This window comes from Heptranchias perlo, chromosome 17 (assembly GCF_035084215.1).
Source record: "Heptranchias perlo isolate sHepPer1 chromosome 17, sHepPer1.hap1, whole genome shotgun sequence".
In the NCBI taxonomy this organism is placed as follows: Eukaryota; Metazoa; Chordata; class Chondrichthyes; order Hexanchiformes; family Hexanchidae; genus Heptranchias; species Heptranchias perlo.
In genome coordinates this window covers 16794970-16812791 of record NC_090341.1, presented here as the reverse complement: position 1 = coordinate 16812791, position 17822 = coordinate 16794970, and the positions used below count along the sequence as shown (strand labels likewise).

The 17822-nt window shown below is 40.9% G+C and overlaps 1 protein-coding gene and 1 pseudogene across 4 annotated transcripts in view; both read right to left on the bottom strand.

Annotated features, from left to right (window-relative positions):
- iars1 (isoleucyl-tRNA synthetase 1) overlaps nucleotides 1–17822 on the bottom strand; it is a 180739-nt gene that overhangs the window by 118979 nt on the left and 43938 nt on the right. For all 4 annotated transcript variants that reach the window (XM_067998627.1, XM_067998629.1, XM_067998630.1 and 1 more), the window contains exons 11-13: nucleotides 17675–17797; nucleotides 17179–17270; nucleotides 7941–8039 (exon numbers count right to left, since the gene is read on the bottom strand). In XM_067998627.1, the coding sequence (XP_067854728.1) occupies nucleotides 7941–8039; nucleotides 17179–17270; nucleotides 17675–17797 (314 nt within the window). The remainder of the gene's footprint in view (nucleotides 1–7940; nucleotides 8040–17178; nucleotides 17271–17674; nucleotides 17798–17822) is intronic.
- On the bottom strand, nucleotides 6092–6255 carry LOC137334434 (U4 spliceosomal RNA; annotated as a pseudogene).

Here is a 17822-nt window from a genome sequence, read left to right as displayed (position 1 = left end):
GTCCAACAATTTTTATTTGAAATCTACAAGCTTTCGGAGGCTTCCTCCTTCCTCAGGTAAATGTATAACATTTTGTTTATATAAAAGTGTTCCAAAACTTAAGGGTTTCTCAAAATATCTCTGAAACCATCCATGGCCACCTCAGTTCTGTGTTCCCACCCTGTTTAACAGTGGCAGTTTTAACAATGCAAAATAAATAGCACGAACTCTGTTCAAACAGTATCAAACTGATGTAAGGAACTGCAAAAAACCTCATTATCCAAGAATAATCTCACCCAGTTATAACAGACCCAAATTTCACCAAAGGATAACACTTCAATCCATTTACTCAATTTTTCAGTATGCCAAGTTACCTAAAACAGCTGAGAGGAGCGGAACAGAGCAGAGGGAGCGACCAATAAAAAGGCGGGATTTCGGAGCGCCGAAAACAGCTGAGAGGAGTGGAACAGTGAGTATTTCTACTATTCTACAGTAACTAAAGTAAAAAGAAAGGTAAGGTCTGCAGCTCTTATAGCAAGTAGTTTTTTTTTTAAGTGAATCAAGGTCCCTGGTGTAGTTAACATTCCCTAAATTAAGAGTAAATTAAAGGAGTAAACTCTTTAAGGGAGTAACTAACAAGCTTAATATAAGGCAAGTCATGGCAGCAGAGCTCGTACCCGTGATATGCTCTTCCTGCGCTATGTGGGAAGCCATGGACACTACCAGTGTCCCTGGCAACCATGTGTGCAGGAAGTGTGTCCACCTGCAGCTACTGACTAACCGTATTTCGGAGCTGGAGCTGCGGGTGGATTCACAGTGGAGCATCCGCGATGCTGAGATTATCGCGGATAGCACGCTCAAAGGGGTGATCACACCGCAGGTCAAGATTACGCAGGAAGAAAATAAATGGGTGACCGCCAGGAAGAGTAGAAGGACTAGGCGGGTAGTGCAGGAGTCCCCTGAGGCCATCTCCCTCTCAAACAGATATACCTCTTTGGATACTGTTGAGGGAGATGGCTTATCAGGGGAAAGCAGCAAGAGCCAAGTTTGTGGCACCACGGGTGGCTCTGCTGCACAGGAGGGGAGGAATAAGAGTGGCAGGGCTATAGTGATAGGGGATTCAATTGTAAGGGGAACAAATAGGCGTTTCTGCAGCCACAAACGTGACTCCAGGATGGTATGTTGCCTCCCTGGTGCAAGGGTCAAGAATGTCATGGAGCAGCTGCAGGGCATTCTGGAGGGGGAAGAGTGAACAGCCAGGAGTCGTGGTCCATATCGGTACCAACAACATAGGGGGAAAAAAAGGGATGAGGTCCTGCAAGGTGAATTTAAGGAGTTAGGAGGTAAATTAAAAAGCAGGACCTCAAAGGTAGTGATTGCAGGATTACTACCAGTGCCACGTGCTAGTGAGTATAAGAACAGGAGAATAGACCAGATGAATGAGTGGCTGCAGGGATGGTGTAGGAGGGAGGGATTTAGATTCCTGGGACATTGGGACCGGTTCTGGGGAAGGCGGGACCTGTACAAGCGTGACGGGTTACACCCGACCGGGACCGGGACTGATGTCCTCGTGGGGGTGTTTGCTCATGCTGTTGGGGAAGGTTTAAACTAGAATGGCAGGGGGATGGGAACCTGAGCAGGGAGACAGAGTAGGGGGAAACAAGGATAGAAATTAAAAGATAGAAAGGGAAGAAGCAAAAGTGGAAGGCAGAGAAAAGAAGGGTGAGAAACAAATCGGGCCATAGTGCAAAACAAAACTAAGATGACTAGCAATCTGAAAAAGACAAGTCTAAAGGCATTGTGTCTTAATGCGAGGAGCATTCGCAATGAGGTAGATGAATTAACAGCGCAGATATATATTAACGGTTATGATATAGTTGCGATTATGGAGACATGGCTGCAGGGTGACCAAGGATGGGAACTGAACATCCAGGGGTATTCAATATTTAGGAAGGACAGGTAAAAAGGGAAAGAAGGTGGGGTAGCGTTGTTAGTAAAGGAGGAAATCAATGCAATAGTGAGGAAGGATATTGGCTCGGAAAATCACGATGTGGAATCTGTATGGGCAGAGCTAAGAAACACCAAGGGGCAGAAAACGTTGGTGGGGGTTGTCTATAGGCCCCCAAACAGTAGTGGACATGTAGGGGAGGGCATTAAACAGGAAATTAGAGATGCATGCAAGAAGGGTACAACTATAATCATGGGTGACTTTAATCTACATATAGATTGGTCAAACCAAATTAGCAATAATACTGTGGGGGAGGAATCCTGGACCGTGTACGTGGTGGTTTTCTAGACCAATACGTTGAGGAACCAACTAGAGAACAGGGATCCTAGACTGGGTATTGTGCAATGAGAAAGGATTAATTAACAATCTTGTTACGCGGGGTCCCTTAGGGAACAGCGACCATAACATGATAGAATTCCTCATTAAGATGGAGAGTGAAGTAGTTGAATCCGAAACTGGGGTCCTGAATCTAAATAAAAGAAATGACTAAAGTATGAGGTGCGAGTTGGTTATGATAGATTGGGGAACTTTACTAAAAGGGATGATGGTGGATAGGTAATGGCTAATATTTAAAGAATGTGTGCAGGAATTACAACAATTATTCATTCCTGTCTGGCACAAAAATAAAACAGGAAAGGTGGCTCAACCGTGGCTTACAACAGAAATTAGGGATAGTATTCAATCCAAAGGGGAGACATATAAAATTCCAGAAAAAGCAGCACGCCTGAGGATTGGGACCAGTTTAAAATTCAGCAAAGGAGGACAAAGAGATTGATTAAGAGGGGAAAAATAGAGTATGAGAGTAAGCTAGCAGGGAACATAAAAACTGACTGTAAAAGATTCTATAAATATGTCAAGAGAAAAAGATTAGTGAAGACAAATGTAGGTCCCTTACAGTCAGAAATGGGGGAAATTATAATGGGGAACAAAGAAATGGCCGAACAATTAAAAGCATACTTTGGTTCTGTCTTCACAAAGGAGGACACAAATAACCTGCCAGAAATGTTAGGGAACCTAGGGTCTAGTGAGAGGAAGGAACTGAAGGAAACCAGTATTAGTAAAAAAAAGTGCTGGGAAATTAATGGGGCCTGATAATCTACATCCCAGAGTACTAAAGGAAGTGGCCCTGGAAATAGTGGATGCATTGGTGATCATCTTCCAAAATTCTATAAACTCTGGAACAGTTCCCACAGATTGGCAAATGTAATCCCACTATTTAAAAAAGGAGGGAGAAAAAACAGGGAATTACAGACCAGTTAGCCTAACATCAGTGGTGGGGAAAATGCTAGAGTCTATTATAAAAGATGTGATAACAGAACACTTGGAAGGCATTAACGGGATTGGACAAAGTCAGCATGGGTTTATGAAAGGGAAATCATGCTTAACAAATCTACTGGAGTTTTTTGAGGATGTAACTGGTAGGGGAATAGAAAGGGGAGAACCAGTGGATGTGGTGTATTTGGATTTTCAGAAGGCTTTTGATAAGGTCCGACACAAGAGGTTAGTGTGCAAAATTAAAGCACATCGGATTGGGGGGGAATATACTGGCATGGATTGAGAATTGGTTGACAGACAGGAAACAGAGATAGGAATAAACAGGTCTTTTTTCGGGTGGCAGGCAGTGGCTAGTGGGGTACCGCAGGGATCAGTGCTTGGGCCCCAGCTATTCACAATATATATCAATGATTTGGATGAGAGAACTAAATGTAACATTTCCAAGTTTGCAGACGACACAAGCTGGGGTGGAATGTGAGCTGTGAGGAGGATGCAAAGAGGCTCCAGTGTGATTTAGACAAGTTGGGTGAGTGGGCAAGAACATGGCAGATGCAGTATAACGTGGATAAATGTGAGGTTATCCACTTTGGTTGTAAAAACAGAAAGGCAGATTATCTGAATGGTGATAGATTGGGAAAAGGGGAGATGCAACATGACCTGGGAGTCCTTGTACACCAGTCGCTGAAAGAGAGCATTCAGGTGCAGCAAACAGTTAGGAAGGCGAATGGTATGTTGGCCTTCATTACAAGAGGGTTTGAGTGCAGGAGCAGGGATGTCTTACTGCAGTTGTACAGGGCCTTGGTGAGACCACATCTGGAGTATTGTGTGCAGTTTTGGTCTCCTTATCTGAGGAAGGATGTCCTTGCCATGGAGGGAGTGCAACGAAGGTTACCAGACTAATTCATGGGATGGCAGGACTGACGTATAAGGAGAGATTGGATCGACTAGGCCTCTATTCACTAGAGTTTAGAAGAATGAGAGGTGATCTCATCGAAACATATAAAATTCTAACAGGACTAGACAGACTAGATGCAGGGAGGATGTTCCCGATGGCTGGGGAGTCCAGAACCAGGAGTCAGTCTCAGGATACGGGGTATGCCATTTAGAACAGAGATGAGGAGAAATTTCTTCACTCAGAGGGTGATGAACCTGTGGAATTCTCTACCACAGAAGGCAGTGGAGGCCAAGTCATTAAATATATTCAAGAAGGAGATAGATATATTTCTTAATGCTAAAGGGATCAAGGGATATGGGAAAAAAGCGGGAACAGGGTACTGAGTTAGACGATCAGCCATGATAATTTTGAATGGCGGAGCAGGCCCAAAGGGCCGAATGGCCTACTCTTGCTCCTATTTTCTATGTTTACCTACATGCAAGTATAACTGTCAGTAAGCAGCTATGAAAGTCTGCTTGCTTGGTCTCCGAGCTAGAGCAGAGACATGATGGAGTTAAGGAATTTAATATGATTTTTAATGGAGTCACAATGTGGGATTGGAATCTAGTCTGGGGCTCCCGTTGGGCGAGTGTGAAAAAACACATGTTCCCAGATTTGGAAGAACAAATTTTGCCATCCTTCCTTCTTTCTGGTGACACATGCTGGAAAGAGCATGTAGGTAACAGTTGAGGCAGGACCTATCTTGGTAGTGATGACCTCCTCCAATGGCATAGCCTGGCAACACTTACTGCCTAGTCTCACATGAAGAACGACCAGTTAAGTGTGGTACTAGAAGCTGCCAGCCCCTGTGAATGTCACCATAATAATGAGAGCTGATAGGAGAGGAGGGGAGAAAATTATTGGGGGTGGGGAGAAATCTAGTCCAAAATTATCTTCAGCTGAATAAAAACAGCTAATATTAATATTTTCAGTCACAGATATAACAATGAACACCATCATCTATTGTGTGGAAATGTTAACTTCATCTAGCCTAAATGAAAAAGACTATTTGGGACCACTTGGGATATAAGTATTTTGAATAAAGTAGAAATATACTTTTATGATTAAGAGGATAATTAGCAAAGCAGCATTCTGTAGAGATGCAGGTACATTATACTAATTTAAATTCACAGTACAATATACATGACATGATCATATTAAGCATAAAAGTTTGGTATCAGCAACGTAAGCATTTTTTTTCCGGCAAGGAGGAGAAATGGGATGGAAGGAGAAACTAGTTTTGGCCATCACAAGGGATCATCATCTCAATAACAGATTGTACCTCAACTATTTTAATATTTCCTTGCAACCAAGAAGGATTTAATATGTTGCTAGAAAATGGAGCTCCTACCCACTTTCCACAGAGCATTTGGAAAATACTGGGAGTAAAGGCTAAACAAAGAAATGTTTCTGCACCCAAATACAGAATGCTGCAAAAAATGGTTGTCTGATCAAGCGAATAACTGCATAAAGTTCAATTAAAACAAATAGAAATTAAGTTTAAAAAAACAGGGCAGGGAACATCTCTTTCCACACACACGCAAACAAATAAGCCAGGATAAGGGGTAACAGGATCTTACCATGGGGCATTCCTTCAAACCAGTTTTAAAACCCATACTGCTGTGAGCATCTGTCAATTTACTGACTTATTTGCAGCTGTTTATTATGACAAAGCAAAGTGTAGCATAACCATTTTAGTGATAATGTCAAGGCAGCTGTAAAAATTATGATTCATAATTTGCATTAATACATGGATGAGACACAATGCATTAATTTCAGCACATGAGGGTACTGAAAGTCACACCTGCAAATCAGAACCTATTTCCAAGGCCATCAATTACCAAGTTTTTTAATTAAGTTTAATTATTTAAAAAGTGACACATTTTAAAATATGCTTCATGGATAAAGACCATTTAAAAATTAACTTTACTAGAAATTGAGAATCATAAGGCATATTGCAATGGGTCGTCGTGGCAGGGTATTGGGAAGAGTTTTCAATGAGCGGTGGTCGCGCCTCGGTTGAACCTCATCAATTGCGATACTGCCACTGCACAAAGCTTACAAAACAGTTGCCGACGAGCAAAAGTCTATCACATTGATACTGTTCACATTTGCAGTGGGTCTAGGTAACTCATCTAAAACTTTATTATCTACCAGGAATCACTTGTTTTTTTTAAAAACAAAATCAACAAAAAAAAATCGAAATCTCAGTAAAACGATAATGGAATGGAAATATGCTAATCACCATACGACCCTCATCCATGCCTTTGTTACCTTCGATAAATACCTGAAGGGAAAAACATTCCAGGGAAAGAGCCGGCACAGGCACAAAGGGCTGAATGGGCTCCACCTATGCTATACCTACTGTGATACTATGAAAATCATAGAATCATACAAAGGGTGCAGCACAGAAGGAGGCCCAAAACGTCATGGTTCTGCCAACCAATGATCTGAGAAGTGCCCCCTAAAATGAAGTTGTTGTTCAATTCAAGAACCTCATCAAAAAAGTGGGTACAGCTGTGTACAAAGAGCTAATACAGACTTGGATTATATACAGAAAGCACATTTTGTTTATGGCTAGAGACCTGTGCGTCTCAATTTAAAAACAAATCATTTTTAAGTAAGCAAAAAATTGTGTTTTAACAATTCTTTGCCTTCAACATTTTCTCAATGTTCAAAAAAAGTAATTTGCATACATTATGTATGTCCTATTTCATAACTGGGGACCACAATGTCTCTAAGGCACTATCAGATTGAGCAATTTGTGGAGTATTTTTTTATATATATATAGTTTTGTTATGCATCCAATATTGTTATATATCCTATATTTAACAATTCCCATAAAAAAAATTAAGTTAGCAAAAAGATCCATGTGCAAAGAACACATATATTCAGCCAAATGCTGAAATTCCATGCCTAGTTTGTAAGACAAAAATCGTAATATGAAATACTGTGCTGTGCTTTAGTAAGAAATTGACAATCCAAGTATGAAAAATGCATTTTGAAGAGCAGCAAAACAGAGCTCCCAGGTGCTTCCCTGAACCTTACTGAATTCTTTGAGGAAGAGTAGACAAGGGTATGCAGTAGATGTAATCTATTTGGATTGTCAAAGAGCCTTCGATAAGGTACCGCATTGTAGACTCATGACTAAGGTCAGAGCATGTGGAGTCAGGGGACAGGTAGCAGAATGGATAGCAAGTTGGCTACAAAACAGAAAACAGAGTAAGGGTTACAGGTAGCTACTCAGACTGGCAAAGTAAGGGAAGTGGTGTTCCACAGGAATTGGTGCTGGGATCACTGTTCACAATTTACATTAACAATTTAGATTTGGGAATCGGAAGTACAATTTTAAAATTTGCCGCGACACCAAATTGAGGGGTGTAGTTAATACTAAGGAAAAATGCATCAAAATACAAGAGGACAGTAATAAACTTTCTGGAAATGTTGCAGGTAGATTGGCACTGTTGTCAAGTTTGGCATTTAAAAATTAAACTTGAAAACTGTAAGGCCGCTGTGAACAATAACAGTCATTCCTAATAAGGTCATAAAATGCACAGCTCAAAGTAGCACTGAACAGCAAAGGGCACTTCTGAATTAGTTTTTTTACTGTGCTCGTTTTAGTACATAGTAACCTCAATAAAAACAAAAAGTATCATGCTGTAAAATCCAACCAGTACACTGAATAATAAGCCATCAGTCACAATTTGGTACTGCACATTTCTGTTCAATCAGATGTTACATTACCAGTAGCATTTGTCATTGTTCTCCAGTAGTTTATCCACCATGTGTTCCACTCGCACAAACCAACTAGGAACAGCTTTGTAAATAAGTGGGGTGTCCGATCTGTGGAGAGACAGCAACATGTAAAATTGCTGGAGGCATTTATAGCCAGAGAAACACAATATACAATCTTGTACATGTACAATGACCTTAAGCTCAAGGCATTGGCTACTTGCTGATTTACAATTCCACATACATCATTCTCCAATACCTCAACCAAATAGGTATCTTTTAGGTGCGAAATTCAGCAGGCTATTCAATCATGAGGAACATTACAGCGAGCCCAATTCTATCCTCACCAATCATTTTTTACAGCCCAAATCATTGGATAGATAACCTAGCTGATTTTGCCTTCTCCAACCAGGGCTACGAGGCCAGTTCTAGCAACTCTATCAGCACTTCAGTGAGATCAATTAACTCAGTACATGCCAGAGAAAGTGACGATCCGGATTCTTTCCCCTCAGTCTGGTTCAGTAATAACTGAAGTCGAATACATTTTAAAGTTCAGCACAACTTTAATAGCAGGGTTCTTAGTCTGCAGCATTGATTTGGACTCCTGATAGAGTCCCTCTATGCTGGCAGAGCAAGAACAAAAACATACAGAAATCCACACGTTTTTATACAATCAATAGGGGTTGGAACATACTTAACGAGGGTCAACACCAATCATAAGCCGGGCACAGGTTGCCATGCGAGGTTACATTATTTCTGGCCAATCATAGACAATCCATGTGCTGACCATGTTGCCATTAGACATCAAAGGGGATACTTCCTCACTTTCCAACTTGGAATGTTCTTTCCCTGTTCCTTCTGTTCCTTATCTCCCAACCTGGAATGTCTTTCAACTTTGGCTAAGCTCGTTACCTATATTGATCTGCCATAAACATGGAGACATTCAGACCAGTCCTTGACTCACATCAAAGACCTATCATTGCTAAGACCATGCAAACCTGCTGACTACGCAAACATATGGCCCAGCAGGAGGCCAGGCCATCTGTACCAATCTCAGTTACTAACTAATTAACCCTTTCTAACCATTTTGCATTCTGCTTCTTTGCCACATAGGCATCTTAATATTTTACCGAAAACTGACCACGTAGGGATTCTCAAAAGGACCTGGAATCTTGTTACTCACTGCCTTAACTAGTTCAGCTATCAAGATCATCACTTTTCTCCCCACCAAATTTCTCTCTTCCATACCAGTACACGCCAACCCATAGAACTGCTAATAACTTACTGCCGAGTTTTTCTGTTCAGCACGCACTGCCCTCTCCCATTTTTATTATTCATCCGCCACTATTCTCCAAAGCAGGCCAATTGGGAATTAGTTTTCTACTCATGTATGCCATCATTACAGGTTTCCATTACTTGGGTGTACAGGGCACAATTTCCAAATTTGCAAATGACACAAAAATTGGAAGTGCAGTGAATGGTGAGGAGGATAGTGCTAGACTTCAAAAGGATATAAACAGGCTGGTGGCATGGGTGGACAAGTGGCAGATGAAATTTAACGCAGAAAAATGCAAAGTGATACGTTTCGGTAGGAAGAATGAGGAGAATATAAACCAAAGGGCACAATTCTAAAAGGGGTACAGGAACAGAGGGATCTGGGAGTAAATGTACACAAATCGTTGAAGGCGGCAGGGCAGGTTGAGAAAGTGGTTAAAAAAAACATACGGGATCCTGGGCTTTATAAATATGGAGGCATAGAGTACAAAAGCAAGGAAGTCATCAACCACCTTTGTAGAACACTGGTTTGGCCACAGCAGGAGCATTGTGTCCAGTTCTGGGCACCGCACTTGAGGAAAGACGTGAAAGCCTTAGAGAGGGAGCAGAAGAGAAGAGATTTACTCAAATGATTCCAGGAATGAAGGACTTTAGTTACGTGGATAGACTGGAGAAGCTGGGGTTGTCCTCCTTGGAACTGAGAAGGTTGAGAGGAGATTTCATAGAGGTATTCAAAATCATGAAGGGTCTAGGCAGAAGGGTCAAGAACCAGAGGACATAGATTTAAGGTGATTAGCAAAAGTACCAAAGCTGACATGAGGAAAAACTTTTTTTTTAAAAACACAGCGAGTGGTTAGGATCTGGAATGCACTGCCTGAGGGGGTGGTGGAGGCAGATTCAATCATGGCCTTCAAAAGGGAACTGGATAAGTACTTGAAAGGGAAAAAATTGCAGGGCTACGGGGATAGGGCGGGGTAGTGGGACTAGCTGGATTGCTCTTGCAATAGAGTCGGCACAGACTCGATGAACTGAATGACCTCCTTCCGTGCTGTAACCTTTCTATGATTCTATAATTTTAAATTATTTTTCATAACTGAAGCACAAACTGCCACTGTAAGATCCTAGCCCAATTCATCACTGAAGCAATAAGTGAAAGGCAATCTTCAAGAGCTCCCAGGGCAATTCCAAGCAAGCTTAAGTTTTTCAAGGCGCATTAAAGGTTACTAAAAAGATAGGGATCTGCTTGCCAATAGAAAACATGGACCAGATTCAAACACTTAATCATGTATTAAAAAGAAATGTTGCAACATTTATACAATTGGAGCAGTACCAAAAAAAGCTTTCAATAATAATACACTATCACTAAAAGGACAAGAGACCAAAGTTGTCAAAAACAAATCCAGAACAAAGAGGACATAATTTTAAAATTAGAGCTAAGCCAGTTAGAAGTGAAGTTAGGAAGCATTTTTTCACACAAAGGGTAGTGGAAATATGGAACTCTGACCCCCAAAAGGCTGTGGATGCTGGGTTAAATTACATTTTCAAGACTAAGATCATTAGATTTTTGATGGGTAAGGGTATCAAGTGATATGGAGAAAAGGTGGGTAAATGAAGTTGAGGTACAGATCAACCATAATCTAATAGAATGGGAGAACAGGCTCAAGCTGCACTCCTCTTCCTATGTTACTTTCCAGGACATAGAATCTTACAGCACAGGAGGCCGCCATTCGGCCTGTTGTGCCTGTGCAATTTAGTCCCACACTTCAGCTTTTTTCCCATAATGCTGCAAATTAGTCCTCTTCAAGTACATGGCAAATTGCCTTTTGAAAGTTCCTATGGAATCCGCTTCCACCCTGTCTTTCTGGTAGTGCATTCCAGATCTTAATAGCCCTCTGTGTGAAAAAAATTCTCATTTCCCCTCTAGTTTTTTTGCCAATTATATTAAATCTATGGCCTCTGGTTACTGACCCACTTGCCAGAGGAAACAGTTTCTCCCTACTTGCTCTATAAAAACCTCTCATTATTTTGAATACCTCTTAGGTCTCCCTTTCGCCGTCTCTGCCCGAAGGAGAACAACCCCAGCTTCTCCAATCTCTCCACATTCCTGAAGTCCTTCATCCTTGGTATCATTCTGATAAACCTCCTCTGATACCATTCTGGTAAACCTCCTCTGTACCCTCGCCACAGTTTAGGAAGGATGTCAAGGCCTTGGTGCCCAGAATTGTACACAATACTCCAGCTGAGGCCTAACCAGTGATTTGTAACGGTTTAGCATGACTTCCTTATTTTTGTATTCAATGCCCCTATTTACAAAGCCAAGTATCCCATACACTTTCTTAATCATCTTAACAACTTGCACTGCCACCTTCAAAGATTTATGAATATGTATCCCCAGGTCCGTCTGCTCAAAATAGTATCATTTAGATCATACTGCCTCTCCATGTTGTTCCACCTAAAGTGCATCACTTCACACTTATCCGCATTAAACTGCATCTGCCATGTACCCATTTTATCAGCCTGTCCATATCCTCCTGAAGTCTGCTGCTATCCTCTTTACTGTTTACTACTTTGCCAAGTTTTGTATCGTCCGCAAGAGTCATTTGACATCTTCAGTTGTAATAGCGTTCTTTAGCAAGTAATTGATTTCACAAGGGAGCAAGAAATCTTTAGACAGACCAGGTATGTTATGCATTTCAAGTATACTCCACATAGCCATTTGACATCTTCAGTTGTAATAGCGTTGTAATGGTTTGATGAACGGGGCCGGGACTGGGGGGGGGGAAAGAGAGAAGAGGAAGAAAGGAGTTAAATGGATACTTGGCTCTTTTAAAGTGCCTTTTCTTCTGATCTTTCCTTGCAACACCCTGCAACAGTGCCAAAGGATTTCTGTGGCTTTTGGTACAATGCATACCAAGCAGTATTTCATTTTTCTGGAGTCAGACACCTCTAATTAGCTCCCAGAGAAATCCAAAACCATGGGCCCCACTTCAACAAAAGGAGCTGTTCTCATATACCTGGGTGCGGCTCCCCAGCAATAGCATATGCAAAGCAACAAGGAGATCAAAACATGAAATACTATTATGAGGTGAGAAAGTTCATTTAAAAAAAAGGTTTTTCTTATACTTGATTGTTACCAATTTCTCACCCTCCAAAACCACTCATTCCTTCATGGGAGTCAGCCACTTCCACAACATCACCCAAGTGTCCATTTAATCATTTGTGAACCCAGATAGCGGATATGAGCAGATGATTCAACCACGTAGAGGATGACAGCCAATCTATCTTCACCCCAAGTTCACACACTCGTACACTTTTCCAGCAGTATTCCCTAGTTGGCAATCAGGAGCAAGTTCCTTGGCTGACCTTTCGTCTCCCTAGTCCAGGGCATTGAGGCTAATTGTATGCACCACCTAACTCAGCAGATTTGGAATTTGTATCTAGTGATCCGTATAGTTATGTACCACATTAGGAGTTGTATTTACCAAGCCAGCAGGGAACTATATTTTTATACTTTATTTTCTTCAATATACAATGTGAAGAGGAGTGAGTACGTCCCTTTGTTAAGCATTCATCCATGAATGGCTTTTAATGTACCTGAAAGCTCTTGAAATCATTGACATAATATGTTAAGATAGATTAAAATTGTTTAACACTGTTAAATTGGTGCAACAATGCACTAAAAAATTTTTTTTATTATTCTTCCTTGGTTGCCCTCAAAATGTGATGGCCCACCTTCTTGAACCTCTGGTAGTGATTGTTTGGCTTGCTAGGCCAATTCAGAGGGCATTAAGAGTCAACCACATAGAGTTACATGTAGGCCAGACCAGGCAAAAGTGGCAGGTTCCCTTCCCTGAAGGATACTAGTGAGCCAGTTGACAATCCTGCAGCTTTTGTTATCATTTTTTCTGATGCCAGATTTATTTAATTCAATTTCATGACTCGGCATGGATTTGAACTCATGACCTCTGGGTTACTGGTCCAATAACACAACCATACCTGACAAGTGAAAGTTCCAAATCTCCATGAACATTTCATAAAGAAATCTAGTGTTGGATTATTTCCTCATCTCTCCAAGATAAAATGTTGGTCATACCGATAATGAAACAATCATTGTCATTATGTCATTAACATCAAAACATCTGAAATGGATGCTGTTCCTTGTGGATTGTCCTGCTGGCAATTTGTGCTTACTCTAGTAGTAAGCTGAGGATGTGAGATGAAGTACTGCAGAGCCTGATTAATTTTAACATTTCTTTATAGTCAGACACTTGCTTTCTTCTTAATAATAGTCCAATTAAGTGTAGCTGTGATGTTACTAAAAAAGACTTTATTCCTTTGCTGCAGTTTTGAAACAAAATTTATAATTAGCTTTCACTTTAAATTACACAAAGCAATACTACTGTCAGTTTGGGCCCAAGGCCACCTTTACACAATATGGCACACATCACATTCCACATTCCTCCCTCCTCCCCCACCCCTCCCGCCCCCATTAACACCTATTCCAAATGCTTGCTAATTGCATCAATCAACTTCATTTATTATAGCCTTGAATCAATTCTCTGTACTCAGGCACCACTCCCATAAAAATCTAACATAAACCTTTCTTCAGCTGTTCAGAAAGCCAAGGATCTTAACCTGGCAAATGCACATTTGTGCAAGTACAACAAAGAAATAGCCACCCTACAGTTAAAAAATAAATCCGTACTCAGAAAATTCAGCCATTTCCTTTGCTTCTACAGGAACACACAATCAAAATACCATCTCTGACCGTGTCTACCACGTAACTTATTTCGAAAGTTGGATGTACCTAAATGATATTTTGTGCTAATAAATGTAACTTAATTTTGATCAGTGATGATGTTTAACTTTAAGCAGATTGAAAAATAAAACTAGTTAATTGGGTTCACTCAGCAGCTCAGAGCTTAAGTCCCAGGCTATGAACATGCACAACATATTCTCAGGATCATACAGATTATTTTTTTTTTGATTCATTCTCAGGATGTGGGCGTCACTGGCGAGGTTGGCATTTATTGCCCATTCCTAGTTGCCCCGAGGTGGTGATGGGTCTCCTTAGGAAGTTCTCAGCACACATGCGAACCATCTGTGTTTGATGTGGACAAAAATGAACAAGGACTGGGCTTCTTTCCCCTCAATGTAGCTCTACTGGAGTCCTGCCACTAGCTGAAATAATTCTAGCTGCTGCATTCTATGGGCAGAACTATCATGAGAACAGGAATTTCAGGGGTGGGAGGAGGAGCGGCTCATATCTTTGGAAAGAGTGCGCACAATTCTAAATTTACTGCACACCACCCTGACCAATCCCATGATCAATTGAATGGGGTTCAAAACCCCATTTGCTATAAAGCAATCTTTAAAAAAAAAATTAAACTTTTTTCTCCCAGCAATTGATTTGCTACGACTGGAAAAAAATAATTTTTGAAATAAGATAAATAATTAATTCCTAAATGGCAAATAGAGTGCTGCTTTCAATAAAATCCTTCACATGTCCCTTTCTAGATTCTAAAATACTGGAAAACGCGGAAACGCACAAAACATCAAAAATCAACATTTTCACCAGTAGAAAATAAATTCTGTACATTCAACATTTGGATTTCTCCTTCAGGCTTTCATGTATGTGTGTGTTTTTTTCCTTCAATATGTCAGATATATCTACAGCTTAAGTTACATGGACCCATTTCCTGGAACAGCAACATACACCATTAATTACACCGTTTCCTGGTGCAAACTTACTCCAAAATTTCCTGGAAAAGTAATCTGAACATGCCGCAGCGAGGATAATGGCAAAATCAGGGACCTCAGATGTGACGCAGCCAATGACTTACCCCATCTACATCATTAACTCATGAAGCAGATCAACATTGGCATGATCCTTTCCATTGTCCTTTCACTGTGCTAAACTTGATCACTTGCAGAAAATTGTTTTGAGTTGTGGACGCACTCAGCTGCGGTCAGTATTCAGTTTTCAAGAACATTCCAAGTTACACAGATTTTTTTTAAACCAGACATTTAAAAAATGGCATTAGTAATTTAAACTACCTACAAACAAATCTGGGGTGAACCTGGATTTTGTTGTTTCTCGGCTGCAAAAAAGGTCCAATTTCAGGGGCTATGTCCCAGGCTCCAAGAGGATTTTAAATACGTCCAATGGCATATTGGCTCGGGTAATATTCAGGCATTTCTGACGGCCATTATAAACAGGCGTTAGGCCACATACAAGGGGCCCAGTGCCTGTTTGAGAACCTTTCTCCGAAATGGGCCAGAAACTGAGCAGGGTATGCGCAAGGCATACTCCGCTCGGCTTTTCTCGTTTCTGTTGCGGGTTAACCTTAAAAGGGACGGCTGGAGGCTGCCAACAGAGAGCTAAGATTTTTCTTTTTAACTGCTGTGGATTGCTGCCAGCTTGTGCTCACCCCCTTCCCCTTCCCTCCCTCCCAGGACCTACCCAAGGGCTGCTGCCGGCATCGTAGCTAGCCCAAATTGGTCTCGAGGAAACCGGCGAGCTGCCTCAGGAGGCCCAACAGGCGCCCAAAGCTCACCTATTGAGGCCCGGTGCCCAATTTTGAATGAGCCTCGAGCCTATGGTCCGTGCTGTGACTGTGCCAACCATTTTGGGGCCTAAAACAGGCCTAAACTAATTACTCCCCTACTCTCACCTTCATCAATGGCATGTGCAGATACTTCAGTGCCCTACATCGCGCACACAATATACATTAAACCTAACACACAATGATGAAGTAGTGTTTCGATGGGTATTAGCTAAGAATTAAATATATCAAAAAAGAGCAGCGATTTTATTTTACTTTAATCAGTTATTTTACTCATGAATTTAAATACACTCACCTTTTCCATTATTTTTCAGTCTAAGTGGCTGTGGCAAGTAGACTAGTGCAAATCCAGAAAATTCACAATTGCCATTGACGCGACTGGGAGCTTTGACAGTCAACTTTTCACAGTTTCAGTGAGGGTATTGTTGAAGTAGACCAAAAGTCTCAGGAAATGATGGTCTGGTGTGAATAATGGCATAACTTAGGCCATCATTTGCTGGGATTTTAGAAAACCAACCCAAAACCATGGATGGGCTATTACAATGGCCTACATTTCTAGGAATATCTGGATACTTATTTTCATGTCAGACTTCTAATCAGGACCATTCTTGAGTGGTCAGATTTTTCTAGGTTGACACTTATGTCTCAGGACTGTACAGATGAGCAGGTTCTCGGGTTCAATCCTTCTGACTGTGTTGACTCAGCTGATTTTAGCTGGGGCAGCAGAATGAATGGTGTAATTGGCTGCAATGAGGGAAAATTAAGGCCTGCCAGGGTTTCCACTCCTGATTGTGTAACCAACACCTAATGAAAGTACAAGTGTAGAGGCTAGGTAAGGACAGAGCCAGGCTTAGCTGCAACAGACTCCACACTGACATACAAGGCAGACATGAATAATGAACACTTCAGTGAGGTACTGGAGGGTGACCACTGTCTCCAGAATCATATCCCAGTGAGGTCAACAGCACATCAAAGAGAGTGGGGGAGTGGGGGGTTGGGGGGTTGGGGGGGAAGAAATCTGGAAGACAAAATTAGAGGATGGAGAAAAACACTTGCTCTTTGGATCAAAGGAATCTGCACCAAGAAAAGTACTCAAATATCAATTCCGGTCTTAGGTGATTTAGTTTAAACAAACCATAATTAGGTTCTGCATTAAATAAATTAAATCATCCTGTGATAATTCTTTCCCACAAACTGTCATTACATGTGAGTGAATAAGACATCAAATTGAGTGTTTAAGAAATTAGAAATATCTGGACAACTTAGCAGACATTTTTTGCACTGATCATTGTGCATGATCAAAGGCAGCCCATAAATGTATTTTATATAACTGAATTCTGGCATGCAAAATTCTAAATAATTTCCTCGTAACACCACCGAAGGCTTTTCACATTTCCCATGGCTCTTACCTCCAACAAAAGGGATAATTGTGATTGAAGGTGCCACTGTGAACCAGTCGGCCCTTATCTTTTAGATATTTAAGGATATTCTTGTCTGCATCCTAAAAGAATAAGATTAGAATTCAGGTAACTGCACATATCTATGACTGCTAGTTTTTTTTAAAAAACCTCAGAACCGAAGAGATATTTTCACATCAAGATTTAATTCCAATAGATATCTGGCTAGTACTTAGACTTAAACTTTAACACCAAATGTACAATTAATTTAAAAAACTGATTATTTTACATAATTCTGACAAACTGAATGAAGTGAAGACAAACCACTTCAGAAATTTCATTGTTTTAAGTGCTATAAACAATTATGTTTTAACTGCAAATCTTTAGGATGGTAATATTTTTACATGGCTAAATAGCAACATTACAATGTTCTACCACTTAACGCACTTGCTGCTTATCTGTTCAATCATCTTTCTACAACTAGAACTTGCAACAATCATCTACTAACCTTCACATACTGTCCAGCGAAGTCCTTCACTTCAGCTGTGAAACAGCCAGACGCATCCACAGGGCACACTGGTGTTGAATCTTTCTGGATTATGCCATAATCCACACAAACACGGAAATCATCCTGCAGGGTGAAATACTGGATTATG